The sequence below is a fragment of the Salmo trutta genome, chromosome 11, assembly GCF_901001165.1.
Source record: "Salmo trutta chromosome 11, fSalTru1.1, whole genome shotgun sequence".
Classification (NCBI taxonomy): domain Eukaryota; kingdom Metazoa; phylum Chordata; class Actinopteri; order Salmoniformes; family Salmonidae; genus Salmo; species Salmo trutta.
The window spans coordinates 9,620,099-9,636,624 of NC_042967.1; the positions used below are offsets into that span (position 1 = coordinate 9,620,099).

General features: G+C 44.8%; 1 protein-coding gene across 1 annotated transcript in view; it reads left to right on the top strand.

Annotated features, from left to right (window-relative positions):
* Positions 1-278: 278 nt before the first annotated feature.
* Positions 279-16,526, top strand: part of LOC115202195 (deoxycytidylate deaminase-like) — a 51,258-nt gene continuing 35,010 nt past the window's right edge. The window contains exons 1-3 of the mRNA XM_029766157.1: positions 279-467; positions 4,673-4,790; positions 12,160-12,295. Of these exons, the coding sequence (XP_029622017.1) occupies positions 427-467; positions 4,673-4,790; positions 12,160-12,295 (295 nt within the window). The 5' untranslated portion in view covers positions 279-426. The remainder of the gene's footprint in view (positions 468-4,672; positions 4,791-12,159; positions 12,296-16,526) is intronic.

A 16,526-nucleotide genomic window follows, 5' to 3' on the forward strand; every position in this document is an offset into this window, starting at 1 on the left:
ACGTTACTTAGCTCGGGAATTTGAAGCTGCTATATTATCAGTAGTAGTCTATTATCAGGTAAAATAATATGCTTATTATTCATAATTTCTCAAATGTTGATTAGCTAATCCTTCAGTTGAATACACTATGCTACACCCATTGAATCTGTTTTTGAGCGTTAATGGACGTTAAATGGCTGACTCGGTCCACGACGTTATGTTATTATATATTTCAACCTTGAAATAAGGGGAAACGTTATTAATCAGTGACTGAAATTAGGCGCTAGGTGATATTCACTTCCAGACTTGGAGAGCGCTCAACGCGTTGTAGCACAGCCCTCTGAATAACAAGGCGTGGGTTTGGTTCAACTGTGTTGGGAAAAGAAAGGCGACCTACCCATCATCTGTACAGTATCAGCTTGGCAGCTTGCTAGCGCAGAAGCAAAGATGAGCCAGGAAATTAAGAACGAGGCGTCCCAACTGAATGGGTAACTTTTATGGTTTCACTTTGAAGTTAGCAGCGATTTGTCAGTTGTTTGGTTGCATGCGTTTTACAGGAGTACTAGCTAGCTAGGCTAAGTAGTAGTAGTAGCTAGCTAGCTCCTTCAAGTTCTCTGATAGCAACACACAACTTCAATACATAAACATAGATCGCGTTTGTTGTTAGCAGCATATTCAGAAAGTCATTAGCAATGTAGCTAACTAGTAAGATAGATAGCTAGCTAGCTAAATTACAGTACAGTACAGTATATTGAAATAAGGTCACATGCAAGCTAGGCACTTAGCTATAATATATACCTAGCGACAAACTAACTTCATTGGGATCAAGGCATTTAGTGAGAGTTGAGGGAAAAGTGTGTGTGCGAGACTGGGGAGGGTTGGCAGCTTCAACAGTCGTGTGTGTGTGGACACAGTCAGAAAAATGATTTTCACATCTTAGAAACCACTGTAGCTGTCCTCATTATCAGGATAAAATATAATCTATCCTCTTCAGACATTATTTTTTTTAATATTTAGCATCAGGTAATATCTTTCCTACTCCCCTTAGTTCCCGAGCCCATCTTGGTGAAAGACATGGGGATGGGATGTGTAAGATGTAGAATACGGATCCTGCATAAGTCATGACACACACACACACACGGAGTTTCTCTTCAGCTGAAAATAGTACAATATGAATACGTGGCCCTCAGGTGTGTGTCCCCCGTTCATCCTTATTTGAGGGTGTGCCCATGGAATGGCAGCAGTGTTGGCACAGGGCATAAGCTAACGAGCAGGAGGGCAATGAGGACAAACACACACATCCCACACACACTGCTCCCAGTCCCAACCACACTGTCAGTCTGACTCTGTGTCAAATGTCAAACACGAGGAGCACTCTAGCTCAACCAGTAACATGCCCTCAACTGTCTCGCACACACCTGGAGGGGTTCCCATCGCCCAGCAGAGTGCCAGGGGCCCAGAAAGGTTAAGGGGACCTGGGCCAATCCCTATGGCCCCTGGCTCTCTTCACCACCCCTTTTAGCTGGCTGAGGGCCCACTTTGGCTGTTTTGATCCCCCAAAATGAGCCGGTGCCTCCCAGGGCCTTTCTACAAGCTCGATAACAGTCTCTTTGCACAGTGATTTCACGCTGTTATGAAGGCTTGAGTTCCGGATGTGGTTGATTGAAATCTGGATGGCATTTTGAGACTGGTTGCATCAGGTTTAGCCTTCATCGTAGATATTTTTCAGTGTACGGCACACCGCTGTTCTGTCTATTTTTACTAGTTCAGCCTTCGAATGGATTCAACTCTCCACCCTGCTTACACTTGTATCACCTTCATTGATGTGAAGAATGCTTTGGCTGAAGGCCTATACCTTTTCCATATTAATCCTCAGCCTGAACTCTTTAGGCTGCCTTCAGAGTAACTGTTGCTTGCCATCGCGTTGACAGTTTGGTCATGTTCTTCTGACCAAGCTCTGCGTTTGCATTCTCATCATTGCTGTGAAGAATGCTGAGGCTGAAGGCTAGGCATATAGGCCGGCCTATTCCATATCAACTCTGAACTGGTTGCAACCATAAATGTCCTATTAAATTCCTAATTCTATGGTAGCAACCATAGGGTGCATGTATGGAGTTGACAGTTTGGTCACGTACCTCTGACCTTTCCATCCCCACGCAACATGCACGTTGGCAAACTTGGCATTCCGAGGTGCCTTCCTGCCTTCCCTAATACCACTCACTATGTCGACCGTCCCTTTCGGACAGGCTTTCTGCACTTTCACTAAACCAGCTAGCCTAATGCCTTAATTTTCAAAACTCTGTTCCCAGATAGAGCCTACGATGTAGGGCCGAGTATAACCACGAAAGTCCTATTTTTGACGTGCTGCTTGGAAAGCGCGATGATAGCCTAATCCTCCCGCTCATTAAGCCAATAAGGAATGGGCATTTTCGGGAATAATAAACCCCAGAAGGGAGAACGCCCGGGAAGCATTATGCCATGGCATGTTATCTCTTCTCCCAGCAGCTGTACGGCTGAAAATCCTGTTTAGGAAGGCTGGCCACCGTTCTGCAGAGAGTAGGACCTCTGATATGACAATCTGGTGTCTGGGAAAGCCAGTAGAGCCCAGGGGAGCGAACACACTCATCTGCATCTCATTTAAAGGACTAATGTCCCGGAGGGAAGGGTGACTGTGAGACCACAGCAACAGCTGGCATTGGAGTAGCGTAGGAGAACCGTAGAATTACAATGAATTGAACTTGAGCGGCATGCGATTGGGGACTGGAATGTCTGACTGTTCTAGTCATTGTAATTCTATGTCAGCATTTAAACATATGGCAGCAGGAAGATTCCAGGGTTCTGAAAGACCGCATGAACACCGCCAGGTGTCAGGTCTCAGGTGGGGCGATTGTTAAGGTTCAAGGCTGGTGCGGTGATGCTTTAATGAATGATGAGAAGGAGGACCCATCTGCACAAATTGACAACAGAAGACGTTTAAGCTGCCAAAGCTTCCCCGGAGACCAGTGCTTAATTAGATGTATCAAGGAAGAGTCAGATGCTCTCCCTAAAAAGCTGGACCAGATTGAAAGTCTGCATTGGAAGGTGGAGGCCTACTCAACTGAAAATGTGTTTCGATTCATGTTTTATGATTCATTTCATGTATTATTCCTCTCATCTTGCTTTATTAAACATTTGAACAAATCAAATCGCTACATCAACTGTGAATGATTTTACAACAGCCTCTCTGACTAGATTCTCTCGGCCTAATTAAATACAAATGCCACATCATTTGATCAAGCCGCAATGAAAAGGCGCACACAAGTAGTTTCTTTTGCCTTTTGAGCGTTGACGGCCCCTTTGCCCTATGATGTGCGCCACTTAATGCGTCCGAACGCCTGGAAATGCCACTTTAAAGTTTGTCCCCGTTTGACAGTCTTGCTCCGCATGCTGGCAACCATTAGCCAATTTGAAACGTAGGGACAAGATATCTCCGTCTGAGCTGTGGAGGAGTTCAGTGTCAGACTCCGAACGCATCCCTCTTTCTCCCTCCATCTCTTTCTCTGATCCCTTCATTTCTTTCGAGGCCAGTCGTGTCTGCGGGGGGGGTATGGGCGAAAGACGTCACCGATCTTGTCTTTGTAGACAGGCAAGACGTGGTGCGTTGCCGGACAGCAATGGGTCTCGATTGGCCCTATTGCCCTAGGTTGGCACTCTTTCATTTCTTTGTCGTGTGCCAGCCAGGTGGGTAGGGTTTAATTGCCAGGTCGAAACGCATGGCCGAGAGATCACACTCCAAACTGTGGAGGAGCTCAAAGTATCCCTTCCTCTTCTGCCGTCGCTGTGTCTTTGAATCCACTTTAGTGTGGATTCAAAGAGTGCTTTGTAGACAGGCAGACATGGTATCTAGGCCTAGATCTATGGCACGATCCGCCCTAGGTTGGCGTGACAGCCAGATGGGTAGTGTTTAATTGCTGGGTACTGCTGCTTCAGTTTCCAAGGTGCTCCAGCCTGACCCAGTGGGACTTTCTGCGACTGTACCCATAATAGCTCCCGGTTCCTGTGTCTGGATCCGTAATGGCGGGTGAGTGGCCTGGAGCACAGCAGTGAAGAGAGGATATAATGGTTTTCAAAATGCGAAGAAGGTACGCTGGGATAGTGAGGGCTCTAGACAGGGGTGTTGTAATTATAAGGAGTGGGCGTCTGTTCTCCGTGGGGTTAAGACCCAGGTTTGAAGCCCTTTGAATCGATGTGTGTGAAGTGTCTGTCTGAACTTGTCCGTGTGTGTTGGCGTTCACGCCGGCATGCGTGTTCCTTTGTAAAGCAAGAGGACGGCGACCGAGACTACATCATGCTGCCCTCAAGTGAAACACGCGACCGATGCCCCTGACTGCTCCTTTTTGACCAACGAGCCTTTCGAAGATTTTATTTTTGTTTTACTCCATCCATCCCTCCCTACCTTGTCACTTTCCTTCTATTGTCTTCTCTTATGCCTATGACTCACCCGTTCTCCATCCCTCATCCTCCCTCCTTTTGTCTTCTCCTTCTCCCCTTCTCTCCTCTATTTCTCTTCCTCACCTTTCTTTCGACCATTTTTCTGACCTCCATTTTCTTTTGTCTCCTTGTTTTTGTCTCCCCTTCTATCCCCCCCATTCTGACCTTTTCTCCGTTTTCTTTCTCTCCATCCATCTCTTTCTCCTTTCTTCCCCTCCATTAGGACCCCGGCCTCTGATTCTGCTCAGACGAAAAAGCGTGAGGACTACCTGGAGTGGCCTGACTATTTCATGGCCGTAGCCTTCCTGTCAGCTCAGAGAAGCAAGGATCCCAGCTCACAGGTAAACGCATACACACACACACACACACACACACACACACACACACACACACACACACACACACACACACACACACACACACACACAGCTCAAAGAAGCATTCGAGATCCTTGGTAACAACATCACCACCCCCTACCCCACCTCTTCATTGATCCTGACCCCCACAGCCCTCTAACCCGCTTTCTCTCCCTTTCTCCCTCCACCACGGCTGTGCAAGGCGTCCACAGCCTCGCCTGTTATTAAATATTAATCCAGATGCCAGGCCCTTCGCCATCAATAAAGCCCCCCTGCCTTTCTGATCAGGCCCTGGCACGGACGCCACTCTTTGACGCTGCCGGTCAAGATGGCGGCGGGTATTTGATTGAGTTCCCAGAGTTCCCCGGCTGTGGGGCCAGCACCCGGTTTGGCGGTGGGGGGTGATTCAAGCGGTCGGGGGCCTTAGCCCTTGTCTGCCTTAGTCAGGGATTGGTTGTCTGGTGTAGGCCTGTTAGCTCCAAGTTGGATGTCAGTTTTGATTTGTTTCGACACCTATACCCCCTGTCTGTACTGTGCTGTCTAGTTTGATGATCGACCTAGAGCTTGTTTTGAAATGGATTTCTGACCCACAGAAGTGGATGGAGGGAGAGTGAGGGATATTGGAGAAATGGAGGGGGGAAAATGGCTACAGGGCAGAGATTTTCAATACTTTTTTTAATGGTTCCTAAAGTATTTGGTCAAAAAGAGATGTCTTGTGGGAAATCTGGACTATGCAGGGTTTATTTGGGAATTTTTAATTATTCGATACAGCTGTATGAAAGTGTATGTGCATTGTGCACGTTAGTGTGTGTGTGAGTACAAAAGTCTCTCGCCCTAGCCCCGCCCCCTGTCACTCGAGCGCATTTGTTGTTGCTTGACCACGAAACACTTGCATTCAGTAATATAAATCCACAAGCATTCTATAATTACATTATTAGTTTGTTTCTTACATCTGCAAACAGCTAGTCTGTCTTTTCTTAGCAAGTTGCCACTAAATCGTGTTAACATCTAATGCTAATTGCTAGTTATAGCTAGCTAATAAATGTATTGAGTCAGTGCAAACATAGCTAGCTATACAGCCTGATACCAGTGACGGTTTAGGCCTAAATCAGCATGTTTTTTGTGCAATATGCTTCTAAACCAAAGAGTATTAGGCGAAGCATGAGTATGTTAGCTACATGAAGTAGCGAAGAGAAAACAACATTTCATGTAGCCAAAGATATTAGTGTCCCGAAGCGAATACTGACCAACACTTTGGTTCCTACCCTGTCACAATAACTCCTCCATGGCATTTTCATTTGTTGTCATGTCAAACACTGTATGCCCACTATTATATTCTAACTATAGAATTAAAATAAGAATAATATTTCCATGATTCCAATAGTTCACCCAAGAGTTTTGATCAGCAATTGCAACATTTGGTTAAAAATCGCAATTGGAACATTTGCCAATATTGTGCAGCCCCATGTGGCAGTGTGGATATGATCTCAAATTAGTACAGGAAATGCAGAAAATGCTGAACAATTCTGAGTTGAAGTTTAATTGAACAGTATAAAACAATAAGAATGGGGAGAGAGACCCATTGAAATCACTTAGAATGTATGTGTTGCCATCCTAGGGTCACACACTACTCATAAATACAATTTTGAATTTGCGTTATTCAAAAACATAAAATACCGTCAAATAACGTCAAAATGAAGCACAGTTGATGAAGTCACTGAAACCCTTAGAGTTGCAGTCTGTTTTGGAATGGGTGGCCAGTAATTAACTGGTCCTGAACATCTCTAAAACTAAAAGCATTGTATTTGGTACAAATCATCTCCTAAGTTCTAGACCTGAATCTGGTAATGAATGGTGTGGCTGTTGAACAAGTTGAGGAGACTAAATTACTAGGTGTTACTTAGATTGTAAACTGTCATGGTCAAAAGTAGAGGTCGACCGATTAATCGGAATGGCCGATTTAATTAGGGCCAATTTCGAGTTTTCATAACAATCGGAAATAGGTATTTTTGGACACCGATTTGGCATTTTTTTTTTTTTTTTTACACCTTTATTTAACTAGGCAAGTCAGTTAAGAACACATTCTTATTTTCAATGACGGCCTAGGAACGGTGGGTTAACTGCCTTGTTCAGGGGCAGAACGACAGATTTTTACCTTGTCAGTTCGGGGATTCGTTTTCGCAACCTTCCAGTTACTAGTCCAACGCTTAACCACCTGCCTTACTTTGCACTCCATGAGGAGCCTGCGTGGCAGGCTTACTACCTGGTATGCGAGGGCAGCAGGAAGCCAAGGTAAGTTGCTAGCTAGCATTAAACTTATAAAAATCAATCAATCTTCACATAATCACTAGTTAACTACACGTGGTTGATGTTACTAGTTTATCTAGCGTGTCCTGCGTTGCATATAATCGATGCGGTGCCTGTTAATTTCTCATTGAATCACAGCCTACTTTGCCGAACGGGTGAGGATTTGGCACTGTCGTTGTACCAAACCTAACCATAAACATCAATGCCTTTCTTTAAAATCAGTACACAAGTATATATTTTTAAACCTGCATATTTAGTTAATATTGCCTGCTAACATGAAGTTCTTATAATTAGGGAAATTGTGTCACTTCTCTTGCGTTCCGTGCAAGCAGTCAGAGTATATGCAGCAGTTTGGGCCGCCTGGCTCGTTGCGAACTGTGTGAAGTCCATTTATTCCTAACAAAGACCGTAATTCATTTGCCAGAATTGTACATAATTATGACATAACATTGAAGGTTGTACAATGTAACAGCAATATTTAGACTTAGGGATGCCACCCGTTAGATAAAATACGGAACAGTTCCGTATTTCACTGAAAGAATAAACATTTTGTTTTCGAAATGATAATTTCCGGATTCGACCATATTAATGACCAAAGACTCGTATTTCTGTGTGTTATTATGTTATAATTAAGTCTATGATTTGATAGAGCAGTCTGACTGAGCGATGGTAGGCAGCAGCAGGCTCGTAAGCATTCATTCAAACAGCACTTTTGTGCGTTTGCCATCAGCTCTTCGCAATGCTTCAAGCATTGCGCTGTTTATGACTTCAAGCCTATCAACTCCCGAGATTAGGCTGGTGTAACCGATGTGAAATGGCTAGCTAGTTAGCGGGGTGCGCGCTAATAGCGTTTCAAACGTCACTCGCTCTGAGACTCGGAGTAGTTGTTCCCCTTGCTCTGCAAGGGCCACGGCTTTTGTGGAGCGATGGGTAACGATGCTTCGAGGGTGGCTGTTGTCGATGTGTTCCTGGTTCGAGCCCAGGTAAAGGCGAGGAGAGGGACGGAAGCTATACTGTTACATTGGCAATACTAAAATGCCTATAAGAACATCCAATAGTCAAAGGTATATGAAATACAAATGGTATAGAGAGAAATAGTCCCATAATAACCTCAACCTAAAACTTCTTACCTGGGAATATTGAAGACTCATGTTAAAAGGAACCACCAGCGTTCATATGTTCTCATGTTCTGAGCAAGGAACTTAAACGTTAGCTTTTTTACATGGCACATATTGCACTTTTACTTTCTTCTCCAACACTTTGTTTTTGCATTATTTAAACCAAATTGAACATGTTTCATTATTTATTTGAGGCTAAATTGATCTGATTGATGTATTATATTTAGTTAAAATAAGTGTTCATTCAGTATTGTTGTAATTGTCATTATTACAAATATTTTTTTTAATCGGCCGATTAATCGGCACCGGCCTTTTTGGCCCTCCAATAATCGGTATCGTATTGGCGTTGAAAAACCATAATCGGTCGACCTCTAGTCAAAACATATAGATTCAATGGTTGTAAAGATGGGGAGAGGTTTGTCCGTGATAGATGCTCTGCTTTTTTGACGCTACACTCCACAAAGCAAGTCCTGCAGGCTCTAGTTTTGTCAATCTGAATTATTGTCCAGTTACGTGGTCGAGTGCTGCAAAGAAAGATCTAGTTAAGCTGCAGCTGGCCCAGAACAGGTTGGCACGCCTTGCTCTTCATTGTAATCAGAGGGCTGATATAAATACTATGCATGCCCTCTTGGCTAAGAATTGAGGAGACTGACTGAATCACTTCTTCTTCTTTCTATAAGAAACATTGTTGAAAATCTCAAATTGTTTGCATAGTCAACTTACGCACAGCTCTGACACACACACACACACACACCCCACCAGACATGCCACCAGGGGTCTTTTCAGTTTCCAAATCCAGAACAAATTCAAGGAAGTGTACAGTATTATATAGAGCCATTATTGCATGGAACTCTGATCCATCTCATATTGCTCAAATTAAGAGCAAACCTGGTTTCAAAAACAGATAAAGCAACATCTCATGGCACAACGCCTCTCCCATATTTGACCTAGATAGTTTGTGTCTGTATTGATATGTAGGCTACGTGTGCCTTTACATTTTCTTTTATGTAGTTCTCTCCTTGAGCTGTTCTTGTCTATTAATGTTCTGTGTTATGTCGTGCTTCATGTTTTGTGTGGACCCCAGGAAGAATAGCTGCAGCTTTTGCAACAGCTAATGGGGATCCTAATGAAATACCGTCAAACATTAGAAAAATACCATGATATGCTGGCCATATCGCCCAGCCCTCGATGAGAGCTGGCTCTGCTCCTCTGTGATGAGCTCAACCCCAGGGGAAGGAATGGGGACAGAGGGGGGAGAGACCAGTGGGGCACAGCAGGGGGTCTATGGATCCAGTAATCCTCACTCCATCTCTCTCTATCCAGGTGCCCACTGACTCCACACCTGCTGCTGGGAGTAAGTGCCTTCAGAAAGTATTCACACCCCTTGACTTGTTCCACATGTTATTGTGTTAAAGCCTGAATTCAAACTGGATTTAATTGATTTTTTTTTTCTCTCACCTATCTACACACTATCCCATAATGACAAAGTGGAAAATTCAATTTCTTTTTATCACAAACTCCCTAGTCCTTGCCGATGACCAGCATACCCATAACATGATGCAGCCACCACCATGCTTGAAAATATGAAGTGGTACTCAGAGATATTGAATTTGCCCCAAACATAACGCTTTATATTCAGGACATAAAGTATATTTATTTGCCACAATATTGTGGATCCATCTTCAGTTTTCTCCGATCACAGCCATTTAACTCTGTTTTAAAGTCACCTTGGCTTTGTTCTGTCTGTGTGTCTGTGTTCTGTCTGTGAGTGAGTGCACGAGGTGCGTGTCTGCGACTGTCTAGAAAACCTCCCTGGTCTTTGTGGTTGAAATTCACTGCTCGACTGAGGGACCTTACAGATAATTGTATGTGTGGGGTACAGAGATGAGGTAGTCATTCCAAAACCACGTTAAACACTATTATTGTGACTTGTTAAGCAAAATTTTACTCCTGAATTTACTTAGGCATGCCATAACAAAGGGTTTGAATACTTATTGACTCAAGACATTTCAGTTTTTCATTTATTAATTTGTAAACATGTCTAAAAACGATTCTACGTTGACGTTATGGAGTATTTTGCGTGTGTGTTTGTAGGCCAGTGACCGAGAATCTAAATGTAATCAATTTTAAATTCTGCCTGTAACACAACTAAATGTGGAAAAAGTCAAGAGACCGAGACCGAGAAAGGGAGGAAATTTCAACACAAGCCTTCTCTAATGACCTCTCATTTCCAAACTAGTTCAGGATGTTGTCTTGTCTCCACCTCAGGAGAGAGAGAGAGAGGTGGAGGCGGTGGGGATTAGAAGAACGACAGAAAGAAAAGTTTTTAAGCCAGCCAAGCCTTCCCTGATCAAAACAGTGTGAGGATGAAACAGAGGGTTGGAGCTTTAGTCGTCTATCCTTCCTTTATTTTTCTCCTCCTTTTTCCCTCTCGGAAGAAAGGGATATCTGGCGCCGTTTCATGTCTCTCAGCGACGGGTCCTCACGAGGCCTCTGTGTTTACAGACCGCCACGGGGGGGGGGGGGGGGAAGCTTCCGCCTTTCGCTTTTGCCACAATTCCCCCCGTTGATATCTGACCACCTTAGCTGATGCAGTCCACCCACAAGAAAGGATGGTAGCTTATCTATCTCTCTCTCTCTCTCTCTGTCTCTCTCTCTGTGTCTCTCTCTCTCAAGAAGCCACTGTTTCTTAGTCCCCCCTTTTTTAGTTCCCCCCTCTTCTGTCGATGTGGTCGTGTGTACGCTACAGCCTCTGTTTTAAGGCTCAGCTCTCTCTCTAGTCTCTACCCTCGTCAGATGTACCCTTCAAATAGCCCCCCCCTACATTAATTCAGCAATGCTCTCTAGACAGTCGCATGTGTGCACACAGCACAAAGCCAAGGGGATGCGAGTCGAGGCTGAACTTAATTTGATCTGTGATCTGAACAGCAACACTTGCGTATCATCTTCAAGCTTCGTCTGACTTTGTCTTAGTCAGTCCTGTGACACAGAGAAGGACCCTCGATCATTTCGCTCTCTCTCCCTCTCTGACTCGCTCGCTCTCTAGTCTTTTTGTCTCTCTCTCTCTGTCTCTCTGACTTTGTCTTTCACGCATTTCTCTGACACACTTCTATCATTCTAACATATGAGTGATGGGGCTGGGTGGAGGGTATTGGGGGGGTTGATGTATCGATGGATGGGGTGAGGCTAGGAGAGGGGGGGGGCGAGCGGAGGAAGGTGGTGCATGGGTCTTTTTAAAGTGATAAGGGGCCTGGCGAAGCGTTTCTAGCCCTGATCAAAGCACAGCGTCCTGGGGAGAGCCATGGCGGGGGGTGGGCTCTCTGGGTCGTTTGATGTGTTGGAGCTATGCCAGTTCATCTGGAGAAAAGCAACTAATAGTACAGTGAAGGGCATGCGGTACGGTTCCGCCGCCGCACCCTCATTGGTTGGATGACCGATCGTTATTAGAGAAGAAGTGGTTAGAAAACTTCGATGTTTTTGTGAGTTAGATTAGAATCCCTCCTGATTGCCTGTTCCACTGTGTTAGTTACGGTGGAGTAGAGGTTTTGTGCTTGCATGCGATTCCTGATAAAGTTGATGTCTCTCTCATCTCTCTCGCTCGCTCCATCTCTAATTGGCCTAGCGCTCAGCTGGACATCCCTCTCTTCTCTCCTCTCTTCTGCAACTCTCTAAACCACTGAACATTGACCTCACTTTTCATTCCAAGTTGCTCTGCCTCTACTTGCATAAATGTTAAACTCTTAGGCCTACATGCTAGGCTAGATTGGGTAGGAAAATATTTTCTCACCCAAATACATGATGTTTTGTCATTTGTTTTTGAGGGGGACCAATGGTACTCCCAGTCACATCTTCTAGCCTAGATGCAACACAGTTGAGAAATAATATGTGCACTCTGTCTGAACGTTAAATTAACTCTCTCTCTCTGCTAGGTTGGAGCATGTATTGTTAACCGGGAGAATAAGATAGTGGGCATCGGCTACAACGGCATGCCCAACGGCTGTGATGATGACCTGCTGCCCTGGTCCTGCTCTGCCAACGACAGACTGGATACCAAATATCCCTACGGTAGGATCTCCCGAGCAACATCGCCATGGTACCACAGTCCACTACCAAGTATCCTTATGGTAGAATCTCCCCAGCAACATCGCTATAGTACCACAGTCCACTATCAAGTATCCTTATGGTAGAATCTCCCCAGCAACATCGCTATGGTACCACAGTCCACTATCAAGTATCCTTATGGTAGAATCTCCCCAGCAACATCGCTATAGTACCACAGTCCACTATCAAGTATCCTTATGGTAGAATCTACCTAGCAACATCGCTATAGTACCACAGTCCACTATCAAGTATCCTTATGGTAGAATCTCCCCAGCAACATCGCTATGGTACCACAGTCCACTACCAAGTATCCTTATGGCAGAATCTCCCCAGCAACATCGCTGTAGTACCACAGTCCACTATCCTTATGGTAGAATCCTCCCAGCAACATCGCCATGGTACCACAGTCCACTATCAAGTATCCTTATGGTAGAATCTCCCTAGCAACATCCCTATAGTACCACAGTCCACTATCCTTATGGTAGAATCTACCTAGCAACATTGCTGTAGTACCACAGTTCACTACCAAGTATCCTTATGGTAGAATCTCCCCAGCAACATTGCTGTAGTACCACAGTCCACTACCAAGTATCCTTATGGTAGAATCTCCCTAGCAACATCGCTATAGTACCACAGTCCACTACCAAGTCTCCTTATGGTAGAATCTCCCTAGCAACATCGCTGTAGTACCACAGTCCACTATCAAGTATCCTTATGGTAGGATCTACCTAGGAACATCGCTATAGTACCACAGTCCACTACCAAGTCTCCTTATGGTAGAATCTACCTAGGAACATTGCTATAGTACCACAGTCCTCTACCAAGTATCCTTATGGTAGAATCTACCTAGGAACATCGCTATAGTACCACAGTCCACTATCAAGTATCCTTATGGTAGGATCTACCTAGGAACATCGCTATAGTACCACAGTCCACTACCAAGTCTCCTTATGGTAGAATCTACCTAGGAACATCGCTATGGTACCACTACCTACTATCCCTGCGGTAAGATTTACTTTAGTAATATCACCACAATGAGGAACCCTAGGTGAAAACTCAACTATATACACTGAGTGTACAAAACATTAGGAACACCTTCCTAATATTGAGTTGCACCCCCCCTTTTGCCCTCAGAACAGCCTCAATTTGTCAGGGCATGGACTCTACAGGGTGTTGAAAGCGTTCCACAGAGATGCTGGCCCATGTTGACTCCAATGCTTCTCACAATTGTATCAAGTTGTGTCTGTAAAAATCCAACAGCGTTGCAGTTGTTGACACAAACCGTTGCGCCTGGCACCTACTACCGTACCCCGTTCAAAGGTACTTCAATCTTTTGTCTTGCCCATTCACCCTCTGAATGGCACACATACACAATCCATGTCTCAATTATCTCAAGGCTTAAAAATCCTTCTATAATATGTCCCCTTCCTTCCTCTACACTGATTTGAAGTGGATTTAGCAAGTGACAATAAGGGATCATAGCTTTCACCTGATCAGTCTGTCATGGAAAGAGCAAGTGTTCTTAATGTTTTGTATGCTGTGTATGCTGGTACCATAACTTGATGTAAGTTGGAACTAGGTTTAAAACAGCATGAGCTTTCCTTGAAATACTAAGAGCATTCGATTCAGCCTATCTGGAGTGCCATATTAGCGGTGTTAGCATTTCTGGGTCTATTCCATTGGTTCCAATTCTCCAAACAAGCTCAATCAATCTTAACTAAAGCATTTGAAGGGAAGTGAAGGGTTGAACCAAGGCCTGGGCAACATGCCGGCCACTTCAGCAGCTACTGAACTGTGAACCCCAGCTGACATGCTGCTAGGCCATAATCACACTAGCCACTTGAACAGCACTAGCCGGTCCAACATGTGAAGTGTGTGCGGTGATTGACTCCTGCCTTCTCACCCCCCCCCCCCCCCCCGATGCCCCCTCTCTCTCGCACTCAAGACAGACGCTAGGCTCCATCTGTCTGGGCCTGCCGAGGCCGTCTTTTTCCTCACCGGACCACATGGTGTGCTTTTTCACGCTCATCCTCACTCTCATTCTCACCTCACCTCGTAGTTGCCTCTCATTACAGTGCACAGCCTCTTTCAAACCAGACAAGCCCTTGACAATAAGCAGTAGCCAGTCATCTGTTGTTGCTTAAGGCAGTTGTTTTGTTAACGGGCGTCTCTCGCTCAGAGAACACAGCTGAGGCCAACGAGGAAGAGAGCGACGACTCGGCAGCACAGATGGGGTTTTAATGTAACACCGGCGACGGATGCTGGTGCTCTTAACCCCAACGAGCGGGAAAGGAGAGATGTTTTTGTGCAGTTGTCATGGAAACCAGGTAGTTTGAGGGTGAAAGGAGAGCAGATGGCACACGCTGGGAAATAAATGTATTTCTTCGAAAAAACGATAGACTAACCGGATGGAAGATGGAATCCTGTCTCCTTCAACTGCTCGCTCGTGCTCTCCGTTTCTACTTCTGAGAGCGAGCGAGAGAGAGCGAGCGTGTCCGAGGGAGAGCTTTTACAGGGAGATGATTCAGTAGCTGTACCTCTTGTTCTACGAGGACATCTTGATTCTTGTCTCAGCCCTTGGACATCTGAACTAGAAGGAGTGACTGTTTCACCTGAAGAGGGCGCTGGAGACTACAACTTCCAGTTAGTCTACATGTCCTCTCAAAGCTCACAGAGCGAATATATACACACACACACACACACACACACACACACACACACACACACACACACACAACCTAGAGGGAACTTGCTACTAGTGTTTTCTCTCCCAACTTCTGATTTTAATGATGATATTAGCCCCGACTCTGGCAACCATGACTGGCATATTTTCAACATTTTTAGTTGTTGCTGTGAACCAAATGATCAGTATTTTTGTGTGTGTGTGTGTGTGTGTGTGTGTCAACCACATTAGTAGTGCAGCAGCAGCTGCGCCTCTTGTACCAGACGCTATTCTAATCAGGTCCTGATCTATTGAGCGTTCTGGTTGGAATGTAGAAAAGTTTGATTTGTAAGCCTTGAGAGCTCATGATAAGGTAATAGGACCAGCGGGGGCAGTTAGTTTGTGAAGTGAAACAAGTCCATCCCTAGGACATAAGCACTTACTGTAATCACATGCAATTATAACCTGTTAGAGATATCTAGGGTGACCGAACATCCCCGGTTTCCGCTGACAGTCCCCGGTTTTGGTGGCCTGTCCCTGTAAAATGGCCTGGTTGGACCTTTTTTATAAGAACGTTTGATCGGTGATGCATTGTAACCATCTCATGAATAACCAAAGTGTCTCTAACAGCATAGGCTACCAGACTTGGGTCGTTTTTGAATTATTAGATGGGCAAAGATTAAGAACTGGGGGGTAATCCATTTTGTGTTTTACAATTAAATCATTTGGAAGAACTATAGCGAAAATTGGTAGTTAAATATAGTTCCGAGGCCACTTTTAATTTTTTCTTATTTTCGTGCAGCCATACATAAAATAAATACAATTCCCACTTTTTAATTTCCTAAATCTGGTCACCTTCCCTAGGGCTTTTCTTTCAGAGTCATACTTTTTACTGCAATCGCATACAGTTTTGAATTGTTTATATACAGTGTAGGCCACTTTGGGGGAACTCTGGGGGGGGGGCTAGACTATTCTGAATGCTATGGGGACAAGGCCCACTGGGAGAGAATGGGGGGGAGAGTGATAGAGAGGGACGGGGAGCGAGGGCTGAGGGCACAGTTGGCAGACTGCGGGCAGCAGATGCCAGCGTGGGAGACTATCAACGGTTGCCATGGCGAGGGTGTGAAGAGGCAAAGCACTAAGAGCATTTTGTCAATTTTTTGGGGGGCTGATCTTTTAAACTCTTCCTGACCCTACAAAGTGCATGTGTGTCTCAGATAAATTACTTTCTACCTCTAGAATATCACAATATGTTGCATTGTCCCACTTTGTGTAACTAGAGGGAATGTATGATCATACTATAATATACAGAGAGGGACAGTATATTCAACACGATTAATACTGCATCCAACCTTTTCTAGAAGCTCATTCAGAAAACCCTCATCCCTTTCTTCCTTAGCCCAGTAACTATTGTCTCTCTCTGTTCTGTAGATGAAGCATTCTTTAAGTACTGTTATTAAAGAGAATGAGAGGAGAGGAAATCAAACCGCTCCCTTGGCAGTGACTCTCTCACACACACACACACACACACAC